The sequence below is a fragment of the Diabrotica virgifera genome, chromosome 1, assembly GCF_917563875.1.
Source record: "Diabrotica virgifera virgifera chromosome 1, PGI_DIABVI_V3a".
Lineage (NCBI taxonomy): Eukaryota > Metazoa > Arthropoda > Insecta > Coleoptera > Chrysomelidae > Diabrotica > Diabrotica virgifera.
In genome coordinates, this window is record NC_065443.1 from 216,709,987 (window position 1) to 216,721,845 (window position 11,859).

The window sequence follows — 11,859 nt, forward strand, 5'->3', positions numbered from 1 at the left end:
AGAAAAAAACACAGTGTCATTGGTACACCCGGTATACAATGAAAATTTACCCGTTTAGTAACAATATTATTATAGCGATATTGCTAACGAATAAGGCTATAACTTGTTAAAAAATCACTTAAATCCGACAACAGGTTTAGGAAATTCGAGACATCAAAAATGACCCATTTTTAAGGTGTCCGGTTAATTTTACACTCCAGTGTATATCAAGAAGAAACAAAGAAAATCAATGAAAAAAGATGGTTGGATCCAATAGAGTAAAATGTCAAAATCACAAAGTTAACAGAATAAAAGCGAAATAAAAACAGAAAATTGTGGAAAGGATCAATAGAAAATGACAAAATACCGGGTGGACCAAAAGTCAGTTAACCGTTTTGTATATTAATAAAAGCAAAAATAACGGAAGTAAAAATAACGTTTATTGTATATTGTAAATAAGTAGCTACAAAGAAGTGCATGCTTTATATTTTATGTTCAAAATGTAAACCACCTTCATCAATACATTTTTGGCAACGCTTATACACAGTGAAACAAGTCTTTCTAAAGACTTCCAAGTTGGCACGGAGAACTTCAAATTGGCAAAAACTTCATCTTTAAGTACTCTCCACAAGGCAAAATCACAGGGTGTCAAATCTGGCGCACGCGCGGGCCATTCAATTGTGTCTCTTCTCCCTATCCAATTACTAAACTGGTCATTTAAAAACTCACGAACTTGCAATCCGTAATGAGGCGGTGCACCGTCTTGCTTAAAATATCGAATACCTTGTAACTGTGGATTATTTGCAAGGCCCTTCACAGAGCATGATATATTTTCTTGGAGACGCCGCAAACGTGCGCGTGACTTTTTTTGACAGCGTTAACTGACTTTTGGTCCACCCGGTATAATACATATATTACAAATTATGTTAAAAAGTAATCTAGCTCAAATAATAAGATGAAAAATAAAATTCACCATGTTTATTTTTACTTACAAAATATGGTTAAATATTCAGTATTATTTTTTTACACAGTTTCAGGCTATTAGAAACATTCATAGATAGGAATTTAAATAATCATTTTTTGTTTATTATAGATAAGAGCATAATATTGGTAATTAAATCCCCTATCTCAAATATTTGTCATTGAACTTGGAATGGATATCTTTAGAGGGACTTTTAAATTGTATAAAGTATTTGAATTTAATAATGACTTTTTTATTATCATGTAAAAATAAATATTTTCATATTAATATTTTTCTTACAAAATATAGTGGGACCTAAAAGTGGTGCAAAAAAGAAAAGGTAATACATATTCAATAAAGAATAAGAGACAAGCATGAAAATATAATACCAGGAAAGAAAAAATATTATATCAATTACAGATTGGGAGGTATTGTCCTTTTCATGAGCATTTTTCAGTGCGTAACAAATGATAGGAAAAAGGGTAAGTCCGTGATAATACACATTTATGACATTTATTCTAACATGACATTTTAGTTAAATCTGACAGTTGTCACATTTTATTTTCTATTTGGAATAAAAACAAATCAAATGTGTTTCTTGCATTTATAAAATGGTATTTTCTTTGATTTGTATAGTCTTATAAATTATACAGATTATATTTGTAATATTATTATCGAATTAAAAAAAAATTATTTTTTTTATTATGGCGCCATCTATCGACAACTAGAATAACTAGAATAAATGTTGTAAATGTCTGTAATCTCAGACGTGCCTTTTTTTCTGTCACATACAATTTGATGCGTTAGAAAGAAATCGAAAAACTGTGACGCACTGAAAGATGATCATGAGAAAAAGAATACTGAACATATTATTATGTGGTGAAGCTAGGACAAATAATCCCGGACAAAAAATCCCCACAAATTATCCCTGGGCAAAAAATTCCCACAAAAAATCCCGGACAAATAATCCCCACAAATTTTTTTTGGACAAAATATCCCCACAAAAAATCCCCTAGAAATATTTGCTGTCGAATAGTTCTCTAAAAGTGTTCCTGAAATTTTAACAAGTTTTTTCAAAAACCGTGGAAAATATGAGGAATGAGCTAAGGCCCCGTTTTCATGACAGGTGCTTAACGCGCGATTACAACTACATACATTTTACTTGAGATCGTTCACATGCCAACGCGCGTCTAAAATGACCTAAAACGCGCGTTAGCATGTGAACGGTCTTCAGTAAAATGTATGTAGTTGTAATTGCGCGTTATCAAAACTCGCGTTAAGCGCCTGTCATGAAAACGGGGCCTTAGCTCATTCCCCATATCTTCCACGATTTTTGAAAAAACTCACACTCTTTTGTCATGTAAAATTTGAAGTTTTCAGCATGGAATTGGAATTCGAAATTTGTTAAAATTTCGGGAAAAATTTTTAGAGAACTAATCGGTAGCAAATATTTCTTGGGGATTTTTGTCCGGGATTTTTTGTGGGGATATTTTGTCCAAAAAAATTTGTGGAGATTATTTGTCCGGGATTTTTTTGTGGGGATTTTTTGTCCAGGGATTATTTGTCCGGGGATTTTTTGTCCAGGAATAATTTGTGTGGATTTTTTGTATGGGATTATTTGTCCGGACCCCTATGTGGTATCACATAATATAGTCTTGCGTGAGAATAACGTTGCCGTAAGATTAGAATATGCGAATATGGTCAGCAAGATCAATATGCATTGGACACTGTGGTAAATTAAAACATCATTAGTACTATCCATAGAATGCACACAAAATCATAATTCATTTGTAAACATAACACTTTGCCACTGTGCATTATTCCAATTATGAGATCTTGAAGGAGAAAATTCCAATCTTACCACCCAGTAATGCCTTAGCAACTTGAACCACTAACTGGTCTACAACTTGATTTTTGATCTGCATTGTTAAATGTTCCTTTATAAAAAAATGAACCTTGTATTTACATCAGATGTCATACTTTTTCAACCACTTTCATACCTTTGTTCATTGGTGCCATTTTCCTAAATAACTGCTCAATTATCCACATATTAGAACAAATGACATTTTTAATCTTCTTGTGATATATTGATAATTGCGTTACTCTTCAAAAAGAGTTAAGGCTTCAAGACAGTATTCATTGTTTAAAACTATTTTGAGAAAAAAATGAATAACCAAACTGATATTATGAAAGTAATATAACTATCAAACAATAAATTAAATACAGGCTAGGGCTAGAAGATACATATAAACATAAATTTGCTTTTTCTGTCTTTATAATATCTTTTAAAATTCTACCCCTATATGTAAATTCACTTAGTCAAATATTCAGAAAGAAAATAATAGTCATAATCTGTTTCAGATAATAATATGATTTTTATATAAATTATATTTTATTTTGACCTGCTTGCTATTTTGTTTTTCATTCGGTTTAGTTAACACATTCACGGACACGCTTCACATCTTCTTATGGAGTAAGTGACTTCGTATGAAGTCATGTCCGTGAATGTGTTAAGATTTGTTTTTTATATACACATGAGAGGAAGTCTAGAATGATGTGGTGATCATCCAAGACATGAAAAATCTCTTAACTTCTTTGATTAAAATCATTATTTGAGATATATCTGTCCTTATATGATTTTTTTACACTGTAATTACCAGTTTTCACTCACATATTATTAGTATATTGGCATATATCCAATAGAAATTATTGTTTACTGCTATGAACTGTTATTATGGCCTTAGTAATCTTACATTTTGTGTAAGAAGAGGACTATTAATAATTTAATCAGTCGTTTCAGAAAACCAACACGTCCAAAAAAATTGATTTTCGTTTTATTGTATTTATACTACCCTTAAGGATCGTTTAAACACAGCGATAAATCAAACAACTTATCAAGGTCAATCGAGTTGTTGCAACTTATCATTGTGTGTAAACGGTGCATCGCACAACTTATCAAAGTTGGAGTTGGGTTGAAGGTGGTATCGCATTGAATCGCAGCGTCTAAACAGCGTTTCAACTTGTCATCACAACTAGTTGCTGTGACTTGTCGTTGTGTTTAAACGACGCTTTAGATACAGAGTTACATGTTTCAAGAAAAACCCGACCCGATTTAACATTCTAAATGAACCTAAAGAGTGGAGAAAATGTTTCTGTATCAAGAGAACTCGGCAACCTCGAGATGTTTTTGTCCTTTTCCACAACTTTGCTTTGAACAGGTCGATTTTTTAAACAACTGATTCAATTATAAAATTATGAAATTACCTGTGTAGACTGCAAAATTGGTAGGTGACCCAGAATAAGGTTGGACATTTACTCCCCACTGTTCAGGATCTAAGTTGAAGGCTTCTAAAGATCTCTTTTGGGCCAATCTTTCAATCTCATCAATATATTCATTTCCACCATAATATCTATAATTAAAATGAAATATTTTTAAGTCATTACTATTTTGTATATGAAATATTGAACTTTTCAATGTAATAAAGTAGTAATAAATTATATTTCTGGACCTCAAAAGTAAACTACACTATGTCAACATGGTATTGTAAAAGTAAACTACACTACACAATAAGTTCTTTTAATCCATTTATTTTATTAGTTGGATTATACAAATTGGTTTGGTATGAGGTCTATTTTTCTCATAACGAAGCCAAGGTGTTAAAAGTTAGTTTGAATTTATCAGATTTGTTTGAAATCTTTTTACGGTAGGTACAAATATACATATGTACAATATACAGTGATAAGCATGCTAATAACCGGCAATATAATGCAAAAGATGGAAAACATATTAAGTTGTGAGATAAAAAGAAATGAAACTAGTAGAGTTGGGAAATTTAGTGATAAAAACCTATAAATGTTCATTCTATTTATTGTTTTCCACCTTTAGACGTATCAGACGAGTTTGGCAATTGCCACTGTTCTGTTGCAGTGACAGTTTTAGTTGACATACTCCTCTGATATGTCTAAAGGTGGGAAACAATAAATATAATGTAAATTTATAGGTTTTCATCGCTAAATTTCCCAACTCTACAAGTTTCATTTCTTTTTATCTCACAACTTAATATGTTTTCCATCTTTCGCCTTACTTTGCCGGTTATTAGCGTGTTCATCACTGTATAAGAAATAAATGTTCAGTTTATCTCTGCTTTTCAATTATCCATGCCACGACCATGGAACACGGTTCCACGGAGCGTGGATAATCAGGGTTCTATTGTATTTCAAGTTCCATGTATCTTTTTTTGAGTATAAAAGATATTCTAAGATTTGTTAAAAGTCAGAAACTCTCCTGGCTGGGACATGTGCAGAGACAAGAAGATTCAAAATCAATAAAGAAAATATCGCAATGGAAGCCGATAGGATGAAGAACAAAAAGGAAGACCCAGAATAAGGTGGTTGAATGTAGTGATGTTGAAAAAGTAACTATTCGTTACAAAGTACATACTCGTTACTTACGAATACTGAAAGTAACGATTACTATACAGAGGTAAATCGTTACTTTAATTATTCTGATTACTTCGTTACTTTGTACCAATCGTATCAGAGCGAGTACTTATTTTGATTTTGAGTATCGTATCTACTCAGTTGATATCAGAGTCAGACCGGTATCCCACGAGTGTTCGGTATCAGTACAGTTAACTAAAATTTTATCTATGAAGGGCGAAGGCTGTGAAGAGTTTTATAGGATTACAGGGCACTGAGAAGTAGCTGAAACAGAGGGAGGTATATCATTTAACAAAGCATGTACCCAGAAACAGATTTCTTTACAATTTGTCGAGGTAGATAATTCACAGAATTTTACTGATGATAGTTCTTTTGAAAATAAAAATGCAACACATTAGATTTTAATAATAAATACACACTATTCTTATCAGCCCTAGAAAAAAATAGCTTAGATTGACCGGAACATATGTAGAAATGATAATACTTCTAGACCAGCATTTCTCAACCGGTGGGTCGCGACCCACTAGTGGGTCACGAGCGGATTTCAGGTGGGTCGCGGCGTGGCTCTTACAGTAGCTGAATACTGTAAATATATAACATCATGGGTGAGGGATGGGTCGCGAATATGAAAAAATCTCAGAAGGTGGGTCGTCACACATAAAAGGTTGGGAACCACTGTTCTAGACCAGCGTTTCCCAACCGGTGGGTCGCGACCCACTAGTGGGTCGCGGGCAGAGTTCAGGTGGGTCACGGCGTGGCTCTTCGGCCGATGCCGTAGTGCAGGAAGTTTGGTAGGATGGTGGATGGTAGATACCCGCCTGGCGACCATCCAGCTACTTATACCACGAATAATACAACGAGGGTAGCCGCAGTGGCCTCTCACTACCATCTACCCATCCGGTGGTCCGCCAGGCGTCTATCCACCCATATCAGTCGTGTTTGATAATCCATCCGGGTAGCCTCGCTATAAATATATTACATATATGGAGGAAAGCGTAATAAGTGCTGTTTATAAAAGAAGGGCAATAATTTTTTGCCTAATCACATTTGTAATACACCCCAGAATAAGTGATCCAAATTTTTTTAACAATTTTTTTTAATCAAATTGCAAAAATTAATATTTTTGGTCCGGACAAATGGTTTTTTACCTTTTTTAGACCATTCTGGTCTAAAAAGTTGATGGTTTTCGAGTTATAAGCAATTTAAAATTTGAAAAACGCGAAAATGATCATTTTTAAGACTTAATAACTCGGTTAAAAATTATTATTATGAAAGTCAGAAAGTGACTAAAGCTGTTAAAAATTACTAAGCTGTTATTTTTAAGTATTAACAATAAGCCGTAAAGCCGCGTTTACACGATGACAATTGGCGAGACAATTGTCATTGGACAATAAAATTGTCATCACGTGGTTGCAGATTGTCGGAGGCCAGTCCAGTTGAACGAGAAGATGTTTATACGGGGCCAACTATTGCCATGACAGTAGACAGCTAAAACATGGCCGACTGCTCGTCATCTGTTGTATCTGGTGAGGACTTAAAACTTAATGTTAAATCAGCTTTACCGGGAATTTATCAGTGAGTCTTGCAATGTGCTAGAAGAGGAGTTATTTCTATCCTAGCATTTCTATCCTTGTACAAGTCGTCTTGCTGGTCCCACAAACACCTGTGTTCTTTGTAAAGTTCAACGAATTTTAAATTCATTTTGTCACTCCACTTTGGTGCCATTTTGCTAAAGAATAACCAGACGTAACACTAATAAAACAAACCACGTGTATGTTTTGACTGGCACAAGAGAACTAGAGGGAACTGGCAAAAAACAAGACAGCACTACTGGCCTACACCGTTCACACGGCGCCAATTGTCGCGACAATTGAGATTTCGAGTGGTGGGGGGCTCACTGGGCGCAGCTCATTGTCCTCAGTCTACTCCCGGAGACAACTGAATTTTAGGCCAATTGTGAGGGCAGTTGGCAAGGCAATTGGCCTGAAGTGTTAAGACGAAGACAATCATTTCATGCCAGTCAGTTGTCTTCTGACAATTTGTCGCGACAATTGTCATCGTGTAAACGTGGCTTAAGATCGTATTTACGTGGCTGTAAGTGCGAGTAAGATGCCCCATTGGGCTGCCGGAATGGCATCTTTCTCGCACTCACCATAGACGGCAGCCTAATACGTGCTGGCGCTCATTATTATTACTTAAAAATAACAGCTTAGTAATAAAATAATGACAAAAATTTTTTTTTACAATATTTGCCATTATAATTGCCGAAGATAGTAACATTTTTTTTGCAACTTTAGATAGAGGCATGATGTCTCCTCAGCAGTCAGTTGGATACTGTGTATTTCAATCTTTTCACTGCGTCCAGGATGCAGCGACCCTCCACCTTCCACCTTTACAATCCACCATCCAAGCCACCATCTAGCATCCTGCAGTGCGGCATCGGCTTTACAGTAGCTGAGTGACGTACAGAGTACAGAATAGCATATCATCATGGGTGAGGGATGGGTCGCGAGTATGAAAAAATATCAGAAGGTGGGTCGCCAGACATAAAAGGTTGGGAACCACTGTTCTAGACTATGATCATCAACTTTAATTTTACATGTAGGTATGGCATTGTTTTTATTAGACCAGGACATTTAACACTAAAAACACAGGAATAAATATATTTTTAAATATAGTAGGTACATAGAGACTTGCAACTTTTTGCATTGTATTTAGGATTAGGATGACGTCTGGAAAAAAGTCTACAATAAAAAAATAGGTGGAAATGCATTACAGTGGAACCCCGATAAGTCGGCCCCCGATAACCCGGAAGTCCGGCTAACCCGGACCGATTTTCATCAGACAAAAATTTAACAAATAAACAATTTAACAATTTTATCAAATAAAAATGTATGTAGGCCAAATAATATTTCAGAGATAATGTGTATTTGTGTAATTTGAACACATAAGTACAATAGTAAAAATGATTCATGCACACGGCGGCAGCCAGAGCGACCGTCTCAGCTTATCGGAAAGAACAGACACCTGTCTGTATTCCTTTTTCTTTATTTATGTCAAACTGTCTTAGCATTGTTTAAAAAAGACGTGACTATTTAAAAATTCTTGTATTGTGTGTAGTACAGCCTATTAATCACTTCCGTTCTGTAATGTAATCGTGCTTCAGATTGTGTTTGCTTTGTCTACGTAATGGTAACAAAACGTAAAAATGTTGCAGTGACAATGGAAAAGAAACTAGAAACATTATAACTTTTTTATAGGTAGGATTGATAAAGACGAATCTTTAAAATAAATTTATTGCAGCATCATAATATGATATTATGCTACCATAGGTCTGGATCCCGCGTATGAAAAAAAAGTTGATTAATAGCAAGCTAAAAATTTATTAATAGCTTAAGGGTGTCTAGTCGGATAAACTTTGATATATGAGAACACTGGAACAGGGGCAGTTTTAATTGTGGAACAGGTCAAAAATTTGGAACGGTCAGAACACGAAAATGGCACATTTGTTTTGTCCGACAGAACAGACATAAACTCTCCGAACAGAGATTAAACTCTCATGCAAAAATCAGACTGCTATTTATCACCTGTCATAATTCCTGTCATTTGACATATTCTACATGTTCCACTCATTAAAACGCCAATTTGGTGATAAATAGCAGTCTGATTTTTGCATGAGAGTTTAATCTCTGTTCGGAGAGTTTAAGTCTGTTCTGTCGGAAAAAATACATGTGCCGTTTTCGTGGTCTGACCGTTCCAAATTTTTAACCTGTTCCACAGTTAAAACTTCCCCTGTTCCAGTGTTCCCATATATTAATGTTTGTCCGACTAGACACCCTTAAGCTAATAACAAATTTTCAGCTTGCTATTTATCAATTTTTTTTTGTACGCAGGATCCAGACCTACCATATTATGGTGTCGGTACATCTCTACAGTATGACTGAGTTTTTTACCAAGAAATGAACAAAACTCTACACTCTATACAACTATACGTAATTTAGATGTGTACTGTGCATATGTGTTTCATGTTTTTGTAATTGTAATGGAGGTTATTTATTAATTTTTACTATATTCTCCGGCTAACCCGGATTTTCGATAACCAGGATCGGCCGCGGTCCCGATTAATCCGAGTTATCGAGGTTCCACTGTACTACATTTTAAAGTGTATAAAACGCATCGAAAAATGCATAAAGATGTTAAAATCAGTATATTAAGGGCCAGATTTTCTTATTTCGGGGTATTTGAAGTCACTGAACACGAATTTGCAATCAGAACCGACCTCCGAAGCACCTGGGTGCCCAGGGTTACTGCTAAGGTACGTCATCTAGAGTTTCGAGGGTTTGTTTTTGGCACTTAATTGATGCAAACAGATTACTCGAGATTACTGATATTGTGGAGCAGCAATGACAGAACAATTATATATCATTTAATTTCTATCTATTAAATAGATCAGTGAAGGTCGTTATATCGGATCTTATACTTATATGAAATACTGAGAAATGCGATTCTCGATATGAGACTAGAGTAATCATAATAATCAAAGTAACGAATACTGTAAATGATTACTTTATACAAAAGTAACGATTTGTAATGAATACTCGAAAGTAACTATAATCAACATCACTAGTTGAATGACATGGAAGACGACCTGAAAACTATGAACTATGAATATAAGACAATGGAGAAGGGCTCAAGAGAGGTCTGAATGGAAGGACATAGCCAGATAGGCAAAAACCCATCCAGGGTTATGATGCCAAAAGAAGAAGAAGAAGAAGAAAAGGTATCTAGGGTTTCCATGTTGTCAATAAAAAATTACAAAGTTTGGATTATACTTTCCTATTGGAGAGGAGTGACAGGTCTCAGTGATCTGCTGGAGCTTTAAAAAGACTGCTGCAAAACATGATGGTTTTTTTTATAACAACAGCACAAATACCTAGAACAACAATTGGGTCTAGATCTAATGAGAAAGTAGTGTCTCCAACTCTTGGAAAAATAAACTTGATTTAAGTTAAAACCTGTACACAGGCAGCGGTTGAATTAGACCAGAAAGCAGTCCAGTTCTTGAAACCAAAGTTCTATTGTGTAAAATGGACTTTCCAGTACAGTACATCATTACAGTACACACCTATTTACTAGAATTGAAAAACAAATACATTCCAGCTTTTGAGAAGTCTTAAGAAGCTTCAGGAACACCAATAGTAATCCTCTATACTAGTGAATGACAAAATTTATACAAAAATATATTTAAAAACTTTATAAATAAAACTCACCTCTCTCCAGGCAATCCCTCTGAATACTTATTATGTAGACAAGTACTTAGGCATTGTAATACTGATAAGGTGGTAAAATTTTCTGATGCGATCAGCTCTATTCCTGTAATTTGCCTCCTCTTCTCTTTCTTGATGATATCCCACAACTCAGGATCTGAATCCCAAAGGTTGGCATTCAACGTCTTGGAGATATCAGCATTAGCCATTCTGTTAGTAGCTGTACTAAAACTTCTTGGAACTAACTGGGTGAATAACACTTTTTGGACCTGTGGTTGAAAAAATATTTTAACACTTTTCATTGTCAACAATATAAACTAATTCTAATTATTATTCATAAACTCGATGAATTAAAATAAAATACGAGAAAGTAGCAAATTAAAAACCAACAGTAATGTACATTATGTGTACATTGGTAACAGCTAAGGTTATGGTACTTATGGTATACTAACCTCAAATAAATATCTACAAACGTTTAGCTTGCTTTATAACACCGATTATAAATTATTTACTACTAAAATTCGTTTTATATCTCACTAACTTTTGATTGTATTAATCAATTGTAAAAAGACGTCTATAAAAGACCATGCGATAACCCTAAGACGCAAACAAGCAACCGGTCAAATTAATGAAGAAAGAGGTCAACAACAATATCTAAAACGTTAACACAAGCTTGAAAGGAGAAAGAAACAGTTTCCTACTATTCATCGTTAATAAAAAAACTTATTTAATTACTACAATTATCTACATTCTTTCACTTACCTGAGGAACGTGGTAAATCAACAGGTTGTTGATTTTGAAAAAGGCGCGGCGGGAAATCATGGTGGATTTAAAAATTCTAATAGTGTTGCTTGGAGATATCTTAAAATATTGAAAAATAAATTAACTATGTAATCAGTTTTCGTAACTGTTTGTCGTTCATTATCATTATATAACCTTCTGGTTGCTGTTTAAGACAAATAAAACATTTAAATTTGCTGGTGGTATATACACTTGTTTACAAGGGCCGGTTTAAGATAAATATGTTTTTATAAATATATAGGAGAACCAAATGTATATACTATGTTATCAGTGCGTTATAATAAGTATTCTGGGGAACAATTTTATTTTATTTAATAATTACTTTATTTATTTATTAATTGAGAATTTTCCACAGAAATACCCCAACCAACAAGAAGCGAAAGCTTTGTAAGGCACCTTTGATCACAGCAG

General features: G+C 34.4%; 1 protein-coding gene across 2 annotated transcripts in view; it reads right to left on the bottom strand.

Annotated features, from left to right (window-relative positions):
- Window positions 1-11,605, bottom strand: part of LOC114332916 (serine hydroxymethyltransferase) — a 40,190-nt gene extending 28,585 nt beyond the window's left edge. The window contains exons 1-3 of one of the 2 annotated variants that reach the window (XM_028282701.2): window positions 11,410-11,605; window positions 10,651-10,916; window positions 4,205-4,350 (exon numbers count right to left, since the gene is read on the bottom strand). In XM_028282701.2, coding sequence (XP_028138502.1) covers window positions 4,205-4,350; window positions 10,651-10,916; window positions 11,410-11,469 — 472 coding nt within the window. In that variant the 5' untranslated portion in view covers window positions 11,470-11,605. Of the gene's footprint in view, window positions 1-4,204; window positions 4,351-10,650; window positions 10,917-11,099; window positions 11,329-11,409 lie in introns of those variants that run through there. The other variant, XM_028282702.2, reaches the window with a different exon arrangement.
- Window positions 11,606-11,859: the final 254 nt, after the last annotated feature.